The 23,118-nt window shown below is 49.3% G+C and overlaps 1 protein-coding gene and 1 non-coding gene across 2 annotated transcripts in view; both read left to right on the top strand.

Moving 5' to 3' along the window:
- The window catches only part of LOC144952672 (E3 ubiquitin/ISG15 ligase TRIM25-like), a 49,895-nt gene extending 27,158 nt beyond the window's left edge, over positions 1-22,737 (top strand). Inside the window, exons 3-6 of the mRNA XM_078883147.1 lie at positions 4,061-4,294; positions 5,453-5,475; positions 6,139-6,233; positions 22,187-22,737. Coding sequence (XP_078739273.1) covers positions 4,061-4,294; positions 5,453-5,475; positions 6,139-6,233; positions 22,187-22,737 — 903 coding nt within the window. The remainder of the gene's footprint in view (positions 1-4,060; positions 4,295-5,452; positions 5,476-6,138; positions 6,234-22,186) is intronic.
- TRNAA-AGC (transfer RNA alanine (anticodon AGC)) lies at positions 3,038-3,109 on the top strand. The gene has a single exon. It is a non-coding gene; the product is annotated as a tRNA-Ala (tRNA).
- Positions 22,738-23,118: the final 381 nt, after the last annotated feature.

Genomic DNA, 23,118 nt, shown 5'->3' with positions numbered 1-23,118 from the left:
GTGTGTAATTATATGCATAAATTATGATAATCGCGGAGATAATCGTAGTAATTTATGCGGATGCTTGTGGTTATGTTAATGTGTGCAGTTGTGATAATTAGGCTTAGCTTCGTTTATCCAGAGTTATATCAATCAGGATAACACGATTATCATCGATTAAACATTTGCTGATTACCTTAGTGTGTTTGTTATTTTAGGTCTCCAGGTTCAGAATTCATCACAGGATACAGTTATCAAGAATAAGACAGTTTTGCATGGACTTGGAAAGAAGCACTCGAACAGTTGGTGTTAAGTAATTTTAATTCTAAACAAGCACATGACACTCTCTTATGCAAAAGCAGGTATACGTCAATAAATTCATGTAACTCGATTATGCAATTAACGAAAATGAATGACTAAAAATACTTCTTCATTGGCGAAATTATGCAGTTAACGAAAATGAATGACTAAAACATTTCTTATTCATGTAACTTGACGGCAGCAACTGCTTTGCACGATCAGTTGATATTGAACGCACCACCTCGAAATGGCAACCCTTTTTGAAACGCAAAGATACATTTTTTTTTAAAAGTCTTATTCGTGTGCGTGCTGTGTGTGCGTTGTCCCCTCGTAATATTAATTGTGTCGTTAGCTTGTGTGGTGTAGGAGGATACAAACAGCGGCCAGAAGTTTTCTCTGGGTTGGGCGTGGCCGCCGCGAGCCTCTCTTGCGTGTCTCTGCTTGTGACGTCCGAGTCGTGCTGCTCTTGCGCTCTCTCTCTCTCTACTGCTAGATGACGAGTTGGCACAACGCTCGGTGACGCCCGGTGACGTCCGAGTCGTGTTGCTCTTGCGCTCTCTCTCTCTCCACTGCTGGATGACGAGTTGGCACGACGCTCGGTGACGCCCGGTGACGTCCGAGTCGTGCTGCTCTTGCGCTCTCTCTCCCTCTACTGCTAGATGACGAGTTGGCACGACGCTCGGTGACGCCCGGTGACGTCCGAGTCGTGCTGCTCTTGCGCTCTCTCTCTCTCTCCACTGCTGGATGACGAGTTGGCACGACGCTCGGTGACGCCCGGTGACGTCCGAGTCGTGCTGCTCTTGCGCTCTTTCTCTCTCCACTGCTGGATGACGAGTTGGCACGACGCTCGGTGACGCCCGGTGACGTCTTGTCTGTTTACACTGGTCTTTGGTAGGTGTGCCCTCAAACACACGGCGCATTCGATGGTGCTGTCCTCTTCCTCACAGCCGTTTGACCAGGCTTTCTCCACTGCTTCGCGCTCTCTGCTTTGCACGCTTGGTCGACGCTTGGCGATCTCCGCCCTTTTACAGGTTGATTGCTTGTCGTCACTCGTCACTCTCTCTGCTCCGTGCTTCCCTTGTTCGTGCAGCTGCCAGCTTCACTCGCACTTAACTTCGTTCTGCGAGAAGCGACACCGGCTATCGGCATCGGTGTTTCGTGTCCTCACTACGCTCCGCCAGCCGGAGCACGGCTGAAACCCAGCCCCGACCCAGGTTGAACTCAGACTTCTGCGACTCGACCGACTCCTCCTCGTTCCATCACTTCTCGAGGCACAACCGCCCCAGCTCTCTTGCGAGCCCCCGTCGCAACGCTGCGTCGCAAGCCGAGTTGCGAGACTGAGCACGACTCAACCCAGACTGCTCGTTAGCTGTGTGCCTGTGCCTAACTTAAAAACGTGACCCCCTTCTCTCTGCATTCCTTGCGAGCGGGCAACAAAAAAAAACACAAACAGAGTGAGAAGAAGCAGACACCCCCGCGATCCCTCCTCGCGACCTTTCCTAACCCTCCAAGCATTCATGGGCCATCTGTTTGTGCTGCGGGGAGACAAAGGCGGCCGTGCTTAACTCAAACACGCGAGCACCCTTTCCTCTCTCCGCGTCTCTTGCGAGAGAAAACAAACAATGTCAGCACAAACCCCCCCTCCCTGTGACCTTTTTGCTCCCTCCTTGCTTGTCAGACCCCCGCTGGAAGACAAAGGTGGCTGAGGAGATGTTTGCAATACATTTATGTGGTCCTGTGTGTTACATTTATTCTTGAATTATATTTTATGAGTTCCTTCGGTCTTAGTATTGGGGTTATCATTCGTCTATGTTTAATGAATATTCGTAATGATCCTCGTCACATTATTATTTTGGGGCGTCGCCAAGTTTAGTTCTCCAGAGATTGGTGTTTTATTCTAAGTTATATTTTAATGTCCTGAGGTTAAGCGTAACTATGTTTCCACTTAAGCTTTCTGGAATTCGTACTCTTTAGTTTTTAGGACGGTCGTGTAGGTAGGAAACATATACTAATAAATAAAAATTTGTTTGTTGGTTAATTATCTTTGTTAAGTTTCTACTTTTCGGTAAGGAAAACGTTAAGAAAACGCGAGTTGCAACCGTTATTTACTCTGCACCTTATCTGTACATCTCCAGATGTCTTGGAAGGCTAGTTCATACATCTTTTGTCCATCTGGATGTCTATGACCTTTCTGTGACCGAATTCTCAACATTTTAACCGCCCTCCATGTTTCATGGATTCCTGGTGTGCTTGTGAGGAGAAGTGAGTTGTTTTCATTGTTTAATTAAAAAAAAAGATATATAGATAAAATAAAATGTAATAAAAAAAATTGTTTTTTTTAATTGTTCTTAATAAAAAAGGGTATAGACACAACACTGCCACCCCCCATCAAGCCCCACCCTCCCCACCCTCCCCTCCCCACCCTCTCCACCCAGCCCCACCCCTCCCATTTTTGGATGCACGACGGACGGACGGACACAATAATCCCCTGTGGGCTGGTGTAACCAGGAGGTTCCTACCAGTAATATTTCCCAGAATAAATAAATTGGGAAAGCATTATAGGATCCATCCACATGTATTCTTGATATTTTTTTTTTTGTTTCAAAAAAATCACTTTTGCTTGGACTCTGTGCATAATCTATGGGTGCAGGGCCCAGGGCCAACAGGAGAGTGAATCGGGTGAAAATGGAGAGGAAGAAGCTGATGACGAAGTTTCACCCCGTACCAAGGTAGAACTGCGCCCAGATAGAACCACCATAGGGATGTAGATCAGTGGTAGAGTGCACGCTTAGCATGTGTGAGGCCCCGGGTTCAATCCCCGGCATCTCCACGAGGTGATATTTTGCCAGTGGACAATTTACTCGAAGGAATATGCGTGGCTTGTTTTCATTCGTTTTGGTTGCTGAGTACAGATCCAGAAGACCAACATGGCATAGGGTCAGCAATGAACAGCACTACAATCAAAGTTGTAGTCGATAAGAGTTCACATAATGCAGATAGGAACAACAGTTCCACACTGCCCACCAGGGAGTATTTGTCTGTCTGTCGTGCATAGCCACGCCCTCGATTTGTATTTCATAGAGCGCTTCGGGCAGGCTCAGCACCACGTGACGCGCCGCCCCACGCAGCTTGCGCCGCATGGCACGGATCGCACAAATGCGCTGTCCAACCAAGTTCCTACCTGCCCACTCCGAAGGAACGTGTTGCAATACTCTGGTGGCAGATTTGGTGGATCACACAGACAGTTGTACACCATAATACTGAAACCAGTTCGGCTTTGGGTTGGCCAGGTGGCAGTATAGCAAAGCAAGTGGGTTCATGATCCACTTTTTTCATTTATACATCTGTGGTGGGTTTCTTCTCACATTCAAAACACTTATTTTAAGAGGAATTGACCTATCATCCCAATTAAATATTTAATTGAAATGAGACTCATTGAGGATTTACTTGATGAAGGCATATTACAGGTTTCCCTTTGCTTCATGCGAAGGTAAACAAAGCGTAAACCCTTTTGTCTTTCATAATGAGAATGTCACAGACGCTAAATGTACTCATGATGGTATTTGATTATTTCAATGCCTCACAGCCCCCACCCGTTATGGCGAATTGTGTTGTAGTGGTAAAATGCATTATCAAAGGCAGAAGAAGAAGGAGGCCTTAGTGCTGCAGACTCGTATCACTGTCTGGACATCATGAGAGTTGCACTTGGGTCACACCGACCTGAATGTCATTTCACAAAGGACCAGACATTAATGAACAGAGGTGGCATTTCTCTTTGCAGGGATCCATGACAAATGAAAAGGCCTCAATCTCGGTCAGATTCGCCCACGCGAGAGCAGCGTTGGATGCGGAGGAGATGGCGGCTTTAGAGCAAGCGGAGCAGAAAGGGCGCGAGATGCTGATCCAGATCGAGAAGAAGATCGCTCGCCACCAGCGGGAGATCAGCGAGCTCCAGGCAGCAGCAATTCGCTTGGAGGCCCTAGCACAGGAGAGGGACTCGCTCGCTTTCCTACAGGTGAGCAATGAGTCTCCAGTGTCGCAATTGGCACAGAGCCCTCTCACCAGCAGCAGAGAGGCTCCTGAATGAGAGTTCGCATCCACTGGGCTTGAAAACACAGCTCCACTCATGGATTCGCATCGCAGCTCTAGTGGCTGCCATTTGGAAGGCCATCTCTTATTTTCTCAGTTAAATTAATTATCTCTCCTGTTCTATAACAGATTCCCATTAAGTTTGTTTCATTGTGAATATAAACTAAATGTTATTGGAATTGCACTTTTTAAATAAACCCTATAACAACAGCAACAACAATGTACATGGTATTCATGGTTATCATCAGCCATGATCTATCTACTGATGGATGAAGTCCTCCCCAAGCCATTACCACATCTGATGATGCCGCAAAACAACAATCCACCAGCGCCTGCTCACGAGCCAATGTCATCTCTGCTTCCTACTTTGTGGACCTCCTCTTGGATGCGCTACCTTCATTGTTCATATTATGGAAGTTAAAATAAATACGAGGTCTCATACGCGTATTAATGATAGCATTGTGTATTGACCACCCCTTCTGCAAGACCTGCCACGTGGGCATTGACGATAGAAATTACGAGGACTCAGAAATTCTCAACACAGATTAATATTAACCGGTCTCACTCTGAAATATTTGCCCAGTAAATCAGTGTTGGTCCTCATAGGGGTAGCGAGATGTTAGCTACCTTGCCTGATATACCGGTGGTCGGGGATTTGATCCCAGCCCTGACGTCCTTATATATTTATAGTTTTCGTGTCTCTTTCCATTGTTTCATGGATTTTTCTCCGAGTCCTCAAATTTCCTTCCACATTTGGAAACGTGCTTTTAGAGTATCGGGCTGCTATAAATTTCCACGAGATGAATCACTTCGTTGAGCTATCATTTGTGGCCAGGTCGCTTCTGAAAAATAGCTCTTTCCCTCCCTGGGCCTGATGAGGAGAAATTTAAATAGTGGTTTATAGCTGACTATCAACCGGTTTCACTCTGAAATATTTGCCCCGTAAGTGAGTGTTGGTGATCATGGGGTCATAAGCCAAGACGTTGGGGTTTATATTCCACCCACGGTGTTGCAGTGGGAACTCCACTGATCACGAGAGATTGGATGTCGAGTCACAGTAATTTTGTCTCTCTCTCTCTCACAGGGGCACGTGGAGGAGATGCGCAGGTAAAAGACGACTTTCACTCACGACTCGACACACGATAACATGATACTGAGTGTGGGGTGCGGACAGTGAGACACTGGTTGTGTGAGGGGATGCTGTGTGTGATGATGCTATGTGTGGTGATAGCAATGTTGTGTGGTGATGATGCTGTGTGGTGATGCTTTGTGATGAGGCTGTGTGATGAGGCTGTGTGTGGTGATGATGCTGTGTGGTGATGATGCTGTGTGGTGATGATGCTGTGTGATGAGGCTGTGTGTGGTGAAGCTGTGAGTGATGATGCTGTGTGGTGAAGCTGTGAGTGATGATGCTGTGTGGTGATGATGCTGTGTGGTGAAGCTGTGAGTGATGATGGTGTGTGGTGATGCTGTGTGGTGATGATGCTGTGTGGTGATGATGCTGTGTGGTAATGCTGTGTGTGATGATGCTGTGTGTGGTAATGCTGTGTGTGGTAATGCTGTGTGATTATGCTATGTGTGGTGATGTTGTGTGTTGATACTGTGTGGTGATGCTGTGTGTGCTAATAGTAATTCTGTGTGGTGATGCTGTAAATGTTAAATGAGTGATGATGCTTTGATTGATGAGTGCCTGTGTGATGGACTTGTGATGATCCTGTGAATGACGATGCTCTGCGTGAGACAGTGGCCATGTCTGCTCTGCTTTCACAGGGCAGGGAGGGCTACATCAGCTCCACCCTCAGCTCCCAGCCAAGAGGACTTTGCCTCATTTAAAGTCCTGAAGACAACTGCAGTCAAACTCCTATGTGAGTTCTTCAGTGTGAATCATGGGTGATGGGGCCATCTTGACCAAAAAATTATCCCTGTGTGTGCACGAGGTCGACTCAACCTCAAATAATTACCTGATATTTTATAGACATCACCACTAGGGGGACAAAGGCGGCCAGCCGTAGTGCAGGCCACCCACCCCCTCGTGTGTCGTGAAAGCCTTCAACGGTGATGATTTTCCCAACAGTCTGTAAAGGCTACACGGGTGATATTTGTCTTTGTTTTTTCCTGGAACTTAAGGAGACATAGGTGGTCGGGCGTGGTGCTGCCCACCCACTTCGTATGCCTTGCCAGCATTCATAGACACACACGAACAGCACTTGCCCCAATAGTCTGTGAAGGCCTCACAGGGGATCTTAGTATTTGTTCACATCCCATTCCAGGACCATACTGAACAAAGCCAATGTGGCGTTCTTGGGAAAATAATCAACATTACGAGTCAGAGGTAATTGTGATGTTGAGATGGAGTGTGTGCCTGTGAATGTGTATGCATGTGTGGGGGGGGGGGGCGGTGGCATAGTGGTTAGCACACTGCACTACGAACCCAGTTACCTGGGTTTGATTACCCGCCATGGCTAACATCAGTGGCAGGTGATATCTGATCCAGTCCAGGGCCTCTGCTAGGCAGTTTCAACCTCAAATGATTTCCTGATGCTGGTGTTGTATATGCCGGGTCTTTAAAAAATAATAAAAAAAGAATACAAATTTGATGAACATTTTTAAAAATGCATAATTAGACGAAATTATGCTAATGTATGCTATTATGCGTATACATTATGCCAATTAGGGAGATACTCTTATTAAGTTATGCGAATGTATGTGGTTACGCTTATATGCTGTTATTATAATTGGGCTTAGCTTCGTTGTCTAGGGTCGTATTATCAATCTGGATAATACAATTATTCTCGCTTTAACATTTACTGATTAAGTCTTAGTGTGTTAATGTCAGGTCTCCAAATTCAAATCTCACCGCAGGATACGGTTCTTATAATTGAGATTATTATGCATGAACTTAGGAAGGCACCACTCAGACACTTCTGTGTTAAGCAACTTTAATTATAAACAAAAACATACACTCTAATATGCGAACTCTTATGCTTGGAATTGTTCACACAGTACTCGTGGAGATGTTCTCCTCATTGATCCGTACATTTAACCCTCAATGATTACGTTGTCAAACTGGGTAATCAGAACAATCGATTAATTCCTCGGAGTAACGCGAGCATATACGGTGATAGGAAAAAAGTCCTTAAACATGCATGCGACGATATTCAAACGAACGGCAATAAAGAAACATATCCCAAAGGCAAAGTATGCGTCAATGAATTCATCGGTAAGATTATGCATTTAACGAATTGTCTTGGAACAATGGTGTGCGGCAGTGTGCCTGCTTAAGCAGATGCTTATCAATTGGCTAATGCTTCATTAAATTCGCTGGCAAGATTCTGTGATCAAAAGAAAGATTTTATACAATATTCTCCCTGCGATTGTATAGGTTCGTAACGTAGGTTTCTAAACGTTTAGTTTTCATCGATGAATTCACTGGTAAAATTTTATTAATAAAAGATAAAAATAACGACTAAAATACTTCTAAACGACCGTATACACGTAACTCAATGGGCAGAAATGTTCTTCGTTATCACTAATAGTTGACGCATCCTTATCATTAGTCTTCTTTCGATTTAAAGCTTTCGTGACTGCAGGGATTCATCTTCTTGGTTCTTTCGGTAAAGTCACGTAAAATGGAAATAATAAAATAAAATAAATAAAACATAATAAAATAATTCTCACGACGTTTCGGCCACAACGCAAGCAGCCGTCCTCAGGTGGAGAACAGGTCTGTCGAGAATACAGAGTCTGCATGACACGCCCCAGGCTTGGAGCGACTATTTATGAATCCCTGCAGTCACGAAAGCTTCAAATCAAAATTTAATCGCCACTACGGGGTGGGATCCACAAAACTTTAAGATCTTTCAACAAACTCCGGGATAAGAATGCTCAGCTAATCGAGTCTCTCACCTTTCTGAAGAGATGCCGCGACTCTAAGGTAATACCAATCACATTTACACTAACCTCTGCTGCTGTAACTTCTTCTAATGCTAAACGAATTCTGTCTAGAACTAGCTTAGCTCTTATCTCATAAAAAATCAGACTTACGCGCACCGAACTAGATCAGTTAGACAAGACACTCTACAAATCACACCTATCTTTGAGTGCAACAATGTCCACATCAGATTGGGAACATGTAGACAAAATGACTGCCTCTTCAGCTGTCGCTATGTCGACCAAATGTAAGGACAACTTGATTTCCAAATTCAACCGCCTCTCAAAGAAGAGACCGGACCCACACACTGAAAAGCTAGACGTTAACAAAGTCGTAATTAATCGCAGTAACAGGTCTATTTCTGATGGTCTGAAATCCGTTTTAGCTAAAGGACTAAACTTTGCAGTCACACCTAGACACATACCAGTTAATGATATTATTGCCCGAGTAGATGTGGTTCTCAAGGGCCTAAGTCACATCGCTGCAGACGTAGCAAGATCTGAAATCTCTGCAACCCTCAAAAACGCTAAGATGCCAGCTAGCAACATCAGCAAAGATGCGCGTTTTGAATTAACTCAATTAAAAAAGAGGGATGACATTGTCATCCTCTCAGCCGACAAAGGCAATGCCACTGTCATCATGGACAAAATAGAATACAACAACAAAATTCAAGAACTGCTCAACGATGGCAGCTATACAAAAATAAAAAATAAACCCGTAAAAACAAAGTTTTTCACTATGAATTCTTTATATGCGTGGCATAGGGGCGGCTAGAGTCCTCTCGTCCTCTGGCTTGAGATGGCTGCCACCTATGGGTCAGATGATAGCCTGCCAGCATTAAGCAATTGGTAAATAAATATAATTTTTTTCCCCCTAAACAGTGTAAAATTTGGAAAAAAAATTTCACGAAAATTAATTTTCACGCACAACGAGTCTGTGTGCAAAATGTCAGCTCAATTGGATCACGGGAAGTGGGTTAAAAAACGACCGAAAGATTTGCACGGTCGTAAGCAAGCAAGCACGCAAGCACGCAAGCAAGCAAGTGAACTTAATATAACGGATTTAAAAAGAGACCCCACCAACAGCCTCGTCATTAAAACCAACAAAATCATTTCTGATTCAACCGCATTAATTGATCAAACCAAACAGTTATCGTTGAAACCTTTTGCTGCCAGGCCACCAAGAATATATGGCTTGCCAAAGATACATTAAGAAGATACACCTCTTCGTCCCATTGTCTCTACTATCAACTCCTCCACCTACAAACTGGCTCGTTTTTTGTCTGAAATCCTGCGGCCTTTCACTGGAAAAACCACCTCTGCAGTACTAAACTCTACTGACCTGGTAACGACAATCAAGGGGATTTCCCTGTCCCCAGACGACCTGCTTGTCAGTTTTGATGTGGTTTCCTTATTCACCAAAGTTTCTGTACCTGACACCATCGCAATCATTGAAGACTTGGTTCATCAAGGACTGAATACTGGGGTACCCCCCCTGGTGAGACACTGCTTAACCAATACATACTTCACCTGGAATGGAACTTTCTACAAACAAACTGAGGGCACCCCAATGGGCTCCCCCCTATCTCCGGTTGTAGCCAACGTTTTCATGGAGAAATTTGAGACTGACGCCATCCAGACTGCCATTCTACGCCCGACCTTATGGAAGAGGTACGTGGATGACACTTTTGTCATCTGGCCACATGGCCGGCCTGCTCTAGACCAATTCCTTGACCACATCAATTCCATACACCCAGCCATCAGATTCACCATGGAAGTCGAAAAAGATGGCAAGCTACCCTTTTTGGATGTCCTAATTAAAAGGAGGCCTGATGGTTCAATGAGCCACTCTGTCTACAGGAAAGCCATCCATACGGATGCTTACCTAAAACCGGATTCCCACCACCATCCATCCTAGAAGAATTCCCTCATCAAGACTCTATACCATAGAGCGCAATGCATCTCCGACCAGGAACACATTGCCAGTGAACTCAAACACGTACGCCAAGCTCTTAAGGCTAATGGTTACTCCGACTACACAATCCGCAAAGCCATCACTCCAACCATCAAGAAGGATCCTGTTGAGGAGCCTTTCAAAACCATCACCTTACCTTACATTGCTGAGGTCACAAGAAAGATCTTCAAAATCCTGATAGAACACAAGATCCAGGTCCGATTCAACACAGTACATAAAATCCGTGATCTGGTCCCGTCTGTAAAAGATGTGGTTCCTGGCGTCTACAAACTAAGTTGCCTCTGTGGTAGCAGTTACATTGGAGAAACCAAACGACATGTCTCGGACCCTATTCTGAACATAAAGCAGACTTGAAACACGGTAGGACAAACACCTCAGTCATGGCAGATCACTGTTACAATTCAGTGGGCTCACATGATATTGACTTGTCCAAGACAGAGGTTATCTGCAAGCCATCTGGCTACCATGAGAGATTCGTTCATGAGGCGATCCACATATACAAACAGAGACAATTTCAACCGAGAAGATGGATTCTGGCTCAGCAATCATTGGAAGGACGTAATAAACCATTTCGGATCTTAACTGATTGTGTTCACGTTTACGGTGACTTTCAGACCGCAATCCACTCACTGGCATTGACTATATATCTTGTATTCTCCGCAGGGAATGGATTCTTTGCTCCGCTGCAAGTCTTCTCTTCCTACTCTCCCATTGATATATTTCGTTGCCTCCTCTTAGTATCTTGCACACGACGGTCAATTGTACAGTGTATAGCGGATTGTATAATAATAAATAGTATAACATTTTAATGCGTAATACAATGTACAAAGTAATATATAGTATCGTAATTGTATAGTGAATATACAGCAGTGTGATATACATTAGGGTGGGTAGAATAATACATAGTGTAATATTACAATGTAATATTACACTATGTATTATTCAGCAATACAGTATATCATTTAATGTTGGGTTTGTCTTATGGCAGTATATAGTTCGGTGTCGACTCGTGTGATGTAAGAGAATAAAGTTTAGCTGGAAGCATATTATATTTTTTGCGACATAGAATTGTCATGTATTACTTACTGTTAGTAGCTCAGCTTATTGGAGAGTATATTTAGTATACTGATGATACTGTGTAGTTTATACTTTAGTTGTTTACGTGGTGGTTTAGCTACTGCAGCTATATACTATTAACATTCCTTCCATTTGTTAATGCTACCCCTATCCCCTCCCTTTGATGCTGCTAATCCTGCATAATGCATGGGCATAAAGACTTTAAACCCCTCGCCAAACCTCCGACGCATTTCACAAGAAGTACTAATTGCATATCTGCACTTCCCATAAATATGCTAAATTCATCTTGATATGCAAATTCCTCTGTCAAGGCGCTCTTCGCCCCTCCATCCCAGCTTAAATAGTCGCTCCAAGCCTGGGGCGTGTCATTCAGACTCTGTCTTTTCGACAGACCTGTTCTCCACCTGAGGACGGCTGCTTGCGTTGTAGCCGAAACGTCGTGAGAATTATTTTATTATGTTTTATTTTTATTATTTTATTATTTCCATTCTACGTGACTTTACCGAAAGAACCAAGAAGATTAGTCTTCTTGTTATTAGTCCCGATATGTGTGTGTTGGTGGTTTTGTCTCCTGGATTAATTCTTTGCGTTAAGCAGACGTCGAGGTTGGGCATTCCTTGTACCAAAATTTAGTTTGTTCCCTGTGGAGCAGTGAGCGTGTGAGGGTGGGCGTGTCATACAAACGGCTTCGTTGCTCTCTCTCGCTCGGGGCGTGTCTGCTGGCAGCTGCCAGCTCCTTTTACTGCTGGATGAGCTGCGTCTGCACGATGCTTGTCCTTGAAGATGCTCGATCGCTCTTGCCGCTCGTCCGCTGGCAGCTACAGACACCTTCCACTGCTGGATGAGCTGGTTGCACGTGCTCTCTCCTGCCCCGTGCTCTTTGGCGATGTGTAATGTAGTAACTCGGCGGGAGACGACTTCACGGGTAACACACTCTTTATTTTATCAAACTTGGTTACAGGTGACTAACACCTACTTTATATCTCGGGTGACAAACACCCACTTAGCTGCTTGGCGACTAACGCCCACTGAGCTACTCGGATGACCAACATCCACTTAGTACTCGGGTGACAAACACCCACTTAGCTACTTGGCGACTAACGCCCACTGAGCTACTCGGATGACCAACATCCACTTAGCTACTCGGCGACTAACGCCCACTGAGCTACTCGGATGACCAACATCCACTTAGTACTCGGGTGACAACCACCCACTTAGCTACTTGGCGACTAACGCCCACTGAGCTACTCGGATGACCAACATCCACTTAGCTACTCGGCGACTAACGCCACTGAGCTACTCGGATGACCAACATCCACTTAGCTACTCGGCGACTAACGCCACTGAGCTACTCGGATGACCAACATCCACTTAGCTACTCGGCGACTAACGCCACTGAGCTACTCGGATGACCAACATCCACTTAGCTACTCGGCGACTAAGTCTTCAGCTCCGTCTTCGGGTCTTCAACTGGGTAACTCTCCCCGAGTGCTCTCGCGCGTCCCCCTTTATACCCCACCTGCGGACGTCGCTGCGAGCACCCACTTATTCGACCAATCGCCGGGCGCTGGCTACGATCCTCTTTTCCCACATCTCATCGTGCCTCACCACTCACTCCGCGCCGCCCCGTCATCTGTCACTCCCGGCGCGCGCGTCCACACCACGCCCACAACGCGTGCCCAACCCCGCACCCCGCGCCGCCCCGTGATCCATCACTGTCACAGTCGGCGCACGTCAATACCACCACTACATCACCCCCTACCACATAGCTCGCAGCCGCCCCGGCTGCTATAAAAATATACAAACCCCCCCTGTGTGCCCCGTAACACAACACAACAACAAGAACAACAACTAAGCTAACAACACAACACGACGCGAACACTACCATCCGCAACCCTCAACCAATGCCACCGCGACAACAGAACAATATATACAAACCGGCGAGTGACAATAGCAATGTGTATGCAAAAAAACAAATGGAAAATTTTTTTTTTTTTTTTTCGACTCGTGCAGTGTCCCCTTTTCTTCCGAGCGTCCCTACAACGGGACATAACCCCGGCAGAGGGGAACACCGGGCGAGCTCGGTGTAGAGCAAAAAAACCGTCTTCATGAAAATTGTTGAGACCTAGCCCGAGTCCGCCTTGCCGGTCCGTCGTACGGCACCAGACGCGGTTGAACGTCCGGTGGTGCCGGCGGTTCAGGAAGACATCGGCCAGGCATCGAGGACTCGTGCGTGCCCCGGGGTTCAGGCTCTCGACGGTCAGCAGCCGTCAAGCCCGAGGCACCTGGGGGTGGGTCAGGTGGAGACACGTGAGGATCAGCCTGCGACACCTCCCTCCCCGAGTCGACGGTCACATCACACGCCCGGTCGTCACGGCACAGAACGGGGTCACACGGTGCCGCATAGGGCTTCAGTCGGGAGGGGTGCACATACCAACGGCGTTTCCTCCATTTAATCTGTATACTCTGGGGTCGTGCAACCCGCACAATTTCCACCGGTCCCCTCCAAGGTCTCAACAACTTGGGGGACGTAGCCAACGGTGCATGTGGACAATGCAGCCAGGCCTTATCGCCTGGTTTCCAATCATGCGTATGCACCCTCCGCTCATGCAATTTCTCGTTTGCAATTTGCCGCGACCGCGAATTCAACCTTGCCGCCTCCCGCGCTTCAGTCAATTTGGCGATATTAAATTTGATGTGGTCTGCCAATTTAGATTTTGCCCGTGGCTGGGAAATCCCCAGTTGGACGTCCACGGCCGGATCGGCCTCCCGCCCGTACATAAGAAAAAATGGGGAAAACCCCGTCGCCGCATGAGGGGCCATTCGATAGGCCGCGAGTACCCCCGGCACCTGTAAGTCCCAATCAACCTGATCGTCGCAGACCTGTTGGCACAACATAGACGTAATCGTCCTGTTCAGACGCTCAACCATCCCGTCAGTCTGCGGGTGGTAGGGGGAAGTACGCACTTTCTTTGTACCCAACAGGTCGCACACCTCGCGCAACAAAACGCTCGAAAAATTCTTCCCTTGATCCGTCAGCAAGCGTTCGGGGGCGCCCTTGTCCAACACATAACCCTGGACAAAGGCGTCCGCCACCGCCGCAGCCGACTGGTTGGCGAGCGGCCATGCCATAGGCCATCGGGTGAAGTATTCCACGCCAACCAGCAGGAACCTATTTCCCCTTGGTGTAACCGGAAAGGGCCCCAAGATGTCCAACGCTACCAATTCGTTTATACGCGAAACCTGAATGGATTGCAGCGGTGGATTAGCTGCCAATGGTGGCGGTTTCCTTTTGGCGCACCCTACGCATCCCTTAAGAATATTCGCCACGTCGTTACCCATCCCCGGCCAATAATAGTCTCGCTGGATTAGGGCGAGCGTTTTGTGAAAACCCAGATGCATGAGCCGTTCATGAGCTGCCAGAACAACCCTACTCCGCATAGCAACAGGCACAACGAGCACGTGACGCCGGGACATGTTGTCCCACCTCATCAAAAGGCCCTGTCTGCACACCCAGGAACCGACCCGCGCCTCCCCTTCTTCGGGAGCGCCAACTTTCCGACGCAGCGTAAGTAGGGAGCTGTCGGACATCTGGAGGCGGCCCCACTCAATGAGGGGCAACGACAACAGCGAATCCCTCCCCGTGGGGGCGTCCTCTCCCGGGGTGTCAGTGGCGGCGAGCGCAACTCCCGGGGTGCCGGCGACCGGGGGTTTGCACCGCGCTGATCCCAACAAACATGTGCAGTCCGTGCACGGCGGCAACCGCGACAAGGCGTCCGCGTTTGAGTGCCGCAACCCCTTGCGGTAAATCGTCGTGAATTGGTAGTCTTGAAGGACCTCCAACCATCGGGACAATTGGCCCGATGGCTGTGCCACGCGCATAGCGTATTGTAGAGCCGCATGGTCCGTCCGGACCGTAAAATGACGGCCGTAAAGATACGGCCTGAATTGCTGTGTAAAAAACACAATGGCTAACAATTCACGACGAGTTACGCAATAGCGTTGTTCTGCGGGGGAAAGAACCCTACTACCGTAGGCGACCACCCGTTCAACCCCCCCGACCACCTGTGAGAGCACCCCCCCGATACCCGTATTGCTGGCGTCCGTGTCAAGCAAAAACGGTTGTGTGAAATCGGGGTAACACAAGGGGGGAGCCTGCACCAAAGCGTCACGGAGGGAGCAGAACGCAGCCTCCTCTTCCGCCCCCCAGTGAAACCTCACACCCTTAGCCGTCAAAGCGTGCAGGGGCTTGGCTATGGTGGCAAATTGCTTGACAAAACGACGGTAATAGGAGGCAAAACCAATGAAACTACGAACCTCCGTGACCGAGGTTGGCGTTGGCCATGAGCTGACGCAATGCGTCTTAGCAGGGTCCGTCGAGATCCCTGAACGACTCACGATATGGCCCAAATACCTGACCGATTCCCGAAGCAGAAAACATTTAGCCGGTTTAAATTTAAGCTTAGCGGAACGCATCCTGAGGAACACCGCTCTCAGTCGCTGGAGGTGCTCCTCGAAAGTCCGACTAAAGACGATAATATCGTCAAGATAAATCAAACAGGTATCCCATTGGAGGCCCGACAAAACCAATTCCATGAGTCTCTGGAACGTGGCGGGAGCGGAATGTAAGCCCATGGGCAAACGGTTGAATTCAAATAGGCCCCCAGGTGTCCGGAAAGCAGTTTTAGGTTTTGACTCGTTATCGAGTGGCAATTGCCAAAATCCAGAAAGCAGATCGAGTGTGGAAAAAAACTGCGCTCCCGCCAAGGCATCCAGCGACTCATCCATCCTGGGGAGCGGATACGCATCCGCCATCGAGATTTTGTTTAAGCGGCGGAAATCGACACAAAACCGCAAGGACCCGTCCTGTTTCTTTACTAGGACAATAGGAGCACCCCACGGACTAGAAGAGGGCGAAATGATATCGGCCGCCAACATATCATTAACCGCCGATTGCACATGTTCCTTCTCGGCCGGGCTGAGCCGGAAGGGATTCTGACGAATAGGGGCCGCGTCCCCTGTAGCTATGTGGTGGCGCAACAGGTCAGTGCAGCCGATATCGTACTTATGTTTGCTGAACACGTCAGCAAACTCGATGAGCAAACCCCTCAATGCTCCCAATTGCACCCCGGACAAGTTAGCAGAACCCGCACACAGCGAGTCCAACCACTCAGTCCCCTCATCACTTTGAGGATGCGACTCGACAGTGAAATCTGCGTGAGCCACGAGCCGTTCCTCAACGGGTAGCGGCGCGGCGTGAGCCAGCACCGTTCCCTGCGCAATTACGGCCGGCCGCGACCCCGTATTCAGGACCATTACGAACGGCTCACTGTCCCCTCTCACCATGGTTTGAGCAACCGCTAAGTCGAGGCCCTTACTGGCTCTGTTTGACGGCCCCAACAGCACCCCCTGTGCCTCCGCACCCACCTCGAGTGGCTTCCTGAACCGAAGGGGTACTAACATTTGCGATCCCGGGGGCACCCGTACAGTGTGAGTCGCCAGCGCCTGCACCGTCGCACAAACCGTGCGCACTTTGGTAGGGCTCGACAAGAAGGCAACCCGCCGACCTGACGGAAGCTCTATGCAGGCCTGATCTATAAGAATTTTGATGGGCATTTTTGACAAAAAGTCCGTACCTAGCAAACAGGGAACGGCCAGCGATGATGATACAAAAATAGGGCCCGCTAATTTAATGTCACCAATGCAAATAGTCGCCCGAATCTGGCCGATGATCCCCAGGGATCCCCCATTCGCCGCATAAAATGGCACGTCTACTGGCCGAAGGGGTCTACTTTGGACGGGAAGAATGTTATAAATAAGGTCCGAGATGATGGTGGCCGACGCACCCGTGTCAACAAGCACCCGGACCTCAACCCCGTCAATGAACCCCGTTACCACGGACGACCCGGCTGACGCAGCCACGATCCTGTGGGCCAATTCGGACCACTCGACTGCTTGCGGGCCGCGTACGGACCCCCCTCGCTGAATTGAACCCCCGGCACCCAGCCGCGAACCCCCCACCGCGAAGCGGCGACCCGAATGTGCCGTGTTTGTGGACCGAACGTGTGAGGTGCCGCGACTTGCCGGGTTTTGTTGGGATGACTTGTGGCCCTGGTCGTCGTCCCGACGTGGTCCTGCGGCGCGCTGACGCGGGGCCCGGCACCCGGCTGCGACGTGACCCCGAAGGCCGCAGTTGTAGCAGACGACGGACGTCGTAGGTTTCGGTTGCTCCAGCTTGCGGGGCGAACGTGTGGGCGAACGACCCCCCGTTCTCCACTCCCCCGGACGCGATGCAGCGAAGGCCTGCTCCTGCACCGCAGCTGGCTGAGGTTCGGCGATCGTGGCGGCCAGTGCCGCGTTCCCCGGCCATTTGCAGACGACCCCCGGCTTGCGTTTGAGGACCTCGTACGCGTGAATGCTCGTGGCGATCGCCAGGGAGCAGATCTCCATCTCGTCTGCCACGTTGATGGGGACCCCCAACTCGTGGGCCAACACCAGCAGCTGCTCCGTCACCATGGCGTCCTTCCCCTCCTTATCCATGCGGGGAAAAGCTGCGTCCGCCAAGGCGAGTAGTGCCGTGCGGTAGGCTAGCGTCGTTTCCCCAGCCACCTTCCGCCGATCGTAGAACTGGTGGCGACACGTGGAGGGCGGCCCGAACACCTTCGCCATCAGGTGTAGTGCGGCCTGGAGCGTAGAGCGGGACGACCTTGCAGCAGATGTGAAGGCTGCAAGCGCGTCGTCGTCAAGCATCGCTGGCAACGCACGCAGGGCAGTGGTGTCGGACCACCCCGACATCTCCTGATGAGCGAGGAACCTTCGTTGGAAGGCTCCCCAGTCGCCCCCATCCGCCTTGAACGCCGACAGCGCGGGCAATCTTTGCTGGAGGACCCGATCGTCGTCGACGTCGGAGAGATTTTCCCGCGCTCCGCTGGAGTTGTGTAAAATGTCGGCTCGGTTGTCAGGCGCAAAATGGAGGGCTCCGGCGCGCGCTGATGACGTGGGCTGCGCTGCGCGGAGGTGTCCGGCCACGTGGCGTCCGTCTTTCCCGCCAATCGGTGGCGGCCCCCCAAAAACGGCGGCAACTTCCAGACTTTTGGCGCGAAGCGCCTTTTGGCAGGAATCCTCCAACGTCGCTTCCTCCACGACCCCCGCAGCCGTTTTTCCGCTCGCCGGAACGGAGATGTCGGCCAAGACAGCGGCGGCGGCGAGTAGCAACTCCGCCAACCGGGAGTGCGCGTCCTGGAGGCTGGTGTCGGAGGCAAGCGGAGCGTCGGCCATCACCGCGAAGTGCTGCATCGGCGGCAACTCCTCGTCCTCTACTCCCGAGGTCGGTGTCCCCGGTACGCCGTCGTCATCCCGACCTCGCTCGTGGGTACGGGTAGTCTTCCTTGTGTCCATACTTCTTGAAGACAGGTTTACTTCTGACACCAGTTGTAATGTAGTAACTCGGCGGGAGACGACTTCACGGGTAACACACTCTTTATTTTATCAAACTTGGTTACAGGTGACTAACACCTACTTTATATCTCGGGTGACAAACACCCACTTAGCTGCTTGGCGACTAACGCCCACTGAGCTACTCGGATGACCAACATCCACTTAGTACTCGGGTGACAAACACCCACTTAGCTACTTGGCGACTAACGCCCACTGAGCTACTCGGATGACCAACATCCACTTAGCTACTCGGCGACTAACGCCCACTGAGCTACTCGGATGACCAACATCCACTTAGTACTCGGGTGACAACCACCCACTTAGCTACTTGGCGACTAACGCCCACTGAGCTACTCGGATGACCAACATCCACTTAGCTACTCGGCGACTAACGCCACTGAGCTACTCGGATGACCAACATCCACTTAGCTACTCGGCGACTAACGCCACTGAGCTACTCGGATGACCAACATCCACTTAGCTACTCGGCGACTAACGCCACTGAGCTACTCGGATGACCAACATCCACTTAGCTACTCGGCGACTAAGTCTTCAGCTCCGTCTTCGGGTCTTCAACTGGGTAACTCTCCCCGAGTGCTCTCGCGCGTCCCCCTTTATACCCCACCTGCGGACGTCGCTGCGAGCACCCACTTATTCGACCAATCGCCGGGCGCTGGCTACGATCCTCTTTTCCCACATCTCATCGTGCCTCACCACTCACTCCGCGCCGCCCCGTCATCTGTCACTCCCGGCGCGCGCGTCCACACCACGCCCACAACGCGTGCCCAACCCCGCACCCCGCGCCGCCCCGTGATCCATCACTGTCACAGTCGGCGCACGTCAATACCACCACTACACCAGCTCTTTTGCTGGTCGCCGTTCCTCACTCTTGTCTTGGTTCCCAACTGGTGCTGGTTGGTGTGTGTGTGTTGAACCCACGGCGCTCTCGCCGGCGCTCTCCTATTCCTCATGGGCGGCTGGTCAGGCTCTTTCTCCTGCTGGATGAGCTGAGTCGGCACAATGCTTGTCGCTTGTCCGCTGGCAGCTGACACTCTTTGCTCGGTGGCGCTCGGTGGCGCTGCTGCGTGCTCTCCTGCTCCGTGCTCTCTGGCAGCGCACGATTGCGCGTGCAGCTGGTTCTCTGCGATGCTGGCTTGGACGATACTTGGCTCTTTCCGCCCTTTCTCGAGTTTGATTGCTTGACGTTGCTCGTCAGTTCAACTCGAGCTACAGCTGCTCGTGGGAGCTGGGACTCGATCTCAAAAACTTGTAAATTGTATTCGCACCTTCTTAAGCAACTGTGAAAGCTTAGTACAATACAACTTATCGAAATCCTTGACTTTGCAAGCGACTCAAAACATCAGGATAAATGTAGAATAGAACTTTCAGCGATACTCTGTCGGTCCATGCCGAACTCAGCTCTTATAACAACACATCGTCCCTTCTCTCTGCGAGACACGACACCCATGGTTGATCTCGAGGCCATGCCCCGGAGTCTGCTCGCTGGTCGTAGCTCTTCGTCCCTTGCAGTAACATCAATGTATGGGTAGTGTCTCTGTTTTTACGTGAAAATCTCTCCCCTCGGCTCGCCTTCTCACTAAGGACCGGAACTTCCTTTGATATCGCTCTCAGCCTGTGACAACAGCTGTACGTGTTTCTGTGTGTGTGTTCTGTTTTATTAAGCAATCTGTTAAGTCTCACCCTGGCCTGGTTCCTGTCCCCCTCCTCAAGCCATATTTTCATCCGTGGAAAAACAGATGCCCCAAATTGCTACCTCGATTTATGATTTTGAAATAAACTCTCTGGAGGGAGGGGGTTCTCCCTGTGAGTGCCATTCCCCTGCTCCCCCCTCTTCCCTCGCGGGGGTTTTACATTTGTCTCTCTCTTTGTGATTTTATTGCTACCACATGCTTCTGGAAGACAAAGGCGGCTGGGAGGCTCTCTCTATGAATACATTTTATCTTGGTCCTGTGTGGTTGGCCTATTTCGCCTTTTTTATTCTTCTGGATGACCCTTCGTCTAATACTTCATCATTATTACTTGGTTTATGTTTATCCAAGATTTGTGATTTAGCATTGTTATCACCACGTATATTCCTAGGGTTTTATTAACCTTCGTTCCCCGTCTTTATCCCGGGATTTATGCTGTTTATTCTCGAGTTATTATTATTGGATATCCCGAGGTTGGAGAATTACGTTTTGGCTTAAAAACATTCCTGACTGCCAGAATTCATTCTTGGGTGCTTTGGTATGGTCGCATAGATAGAAGAAAAAAAAGGTGAATAACATTAGTATTAAAATAATAAATTAGAAATAATAATCCACTAATGTAGATTGTAGCCTGGTTTTTAATCAGAGTGAGTGTGTGGATCTATGATGTTCACTTATTCTTATCGCTAAGTTTTTGAACTTTTACCGTTGTTAGAAGAAACACACAAAAAAACAGTCGACCAAAAAAAACCGTTGTCTATTTCGTCAGTTCTCGTCCGGGGAGATTTGTGTCCCCCGCTGTTTTGAGTACGTGTGTGTTTTTGAAGCCGTGTCGAGATTTCCCCAGAATCTCATTAGAAATCCCCCCTCCCTCTCTTTTCTTTGTTTTGGGTTTTTTTTATTACTTTGTATGGCTTATCTCCGGCTTGGTCGGAGTGAAGGGCAGCTGCTGTACCTCACCCTTTCATGTCCCATGCTCACCCCGATCAATTATAAAACAAATATTGGAAGAATTATTCTTAATATCAATTTTGGAAAAAGGCCTATATCTACAACACTCGTAATGGTCATAATGATGGTGATAGTGGTCGTGATGAAGATGGTGGTAATGATGCTGATGTTAGTGATAATGTGAGTGATGGGAATGGTGATGGGTTTGGTAATGATGTTAGTCGTGGTGATGGCAGTGACCGTTGTGGTGATGGTAATGATGGTGACATTCGTGATAATATAGGTGGTGATGATTTTGCTGATGGCGCTGATGGTAGTAGCGATGATATTGGTTATGGTGGTCATGGTAGTGATGGTGGTGATCATGGTTTTGATGGTCGTTGTAATGTTTATGATGCTGGTCATGTTGGTGATGAAGATGGTAGTGATAGGGATAGTGGTGACGGCAGTGATGGCGGTGGTGATTGTTTGTGATGGTGCTAGTAATGGTGATGATGGTTGTGATGTTTTTTATTGCGAGTGATGTTGTTGATGTTCAAAGTGTTGATGGTGGTGATGGTGATGTTTATGTTGTTGTCATTGATGATATTGATGCCGAGGATGGTTGGTGATGGTGATGTTTGGGATGTTCTTGTTGATGGTGAAAATGATGGTTGGTGATGGTAATGTTGATGGTGGTAATTGTGGATGATGGTGATGATGGTGTTCTGTAGTGATGTTGTCATCGCTGTTGTCACAGACGGACGCTCACCGACTCTGGACACAAAATCAGCTCATAACTACCTCCAGATCTCCTCGGATCTCAGGACGATGACGCTGACCCGTGCCTCCCAGGATCGCCCTGATCACCCACACCGGTTTGATGGCTGTGTACAAGCCCTGTGCTGTGAGAGCTTCTCGTCGGGCCACCACTACTGGGAGGTGGACGTGGGGGACGCGGAGTGGTGGCGGGTTGGAGTCGCGTACGGGACGATCCCACGGAAAGGAAGTGGTGAAGCACAGCTGCTGGGAGAGAGCGACTCCTCCTGGTGTTTAGAGAAATGGTATAACAGCTTCTCAGTGTTTCATGATGGAGTAGAGACTGCACTGTCGGTGAGGGGGGCCCCCTCCCCCCGCAGAATCGGGCTTCACCTGCACTGGGAGGGGGGGCTCCTGGCGTTTTACCACGCCGACTCCATGGAGGTGATCCATGAGGTTCGGCAGATATTCTTGCAGCCTCTCTACCCTGGGATGTTGGTGGGATGTTGTAATGATCCATTGAAGATCGTGGATCTGAGTCGTGAATCCTGAGGATGAGGAGAGATAGAACCCCAAGAAACCGTTACAGAAACCCAAGAAACGGAGAGGGTGAAGTGAGGGCGAGGGGAAGGTGGAATGGAGGGTGAGGTAAGGTGAGGGCGAGGAGAGGATGGGAAGGAGGGGGTAGAGGGAGGGGGAGGAGATGCCAGGCTATGGAGAGGGCTTAGGAGGAGAGGGGAGGCCATGGAGAGGGCTTAGGAGGGAAAGGAATGTGGAATGGATGGTGAGGTAAGTTGAGCTTTCGGGGAGGGTGAGGTAAAGTGAGGTTTAGAGGAGGGTGAGGTAAGGGGCCATCCATTTAGTATGTATACATGGAGGGGGGAGGGGGGTTAACTCAAATGCATATGCTTGCATATGGGGGGGTCTATGACA

The sequence above is a fragment of the Lampetra fluviatilis genome, chromosome 69, assembly GCF_964198595.1.
Source record: "Lampetra fluviatilis chromosome 69, kcLamFluv1.1, whole genome shotgun sequence".
NCBI lineage: Eukaryota > Metazoa > Chordata > Hyperoartia > Petromyzontiformes > Petromyzontidae > Lampetra > Lampetra fluviatilis.
The sequence above is the reverse complement of the archived record's forward strand: the minus strand, read 5'-3'. Positions and strand labels throughout refer to the sequence as shown.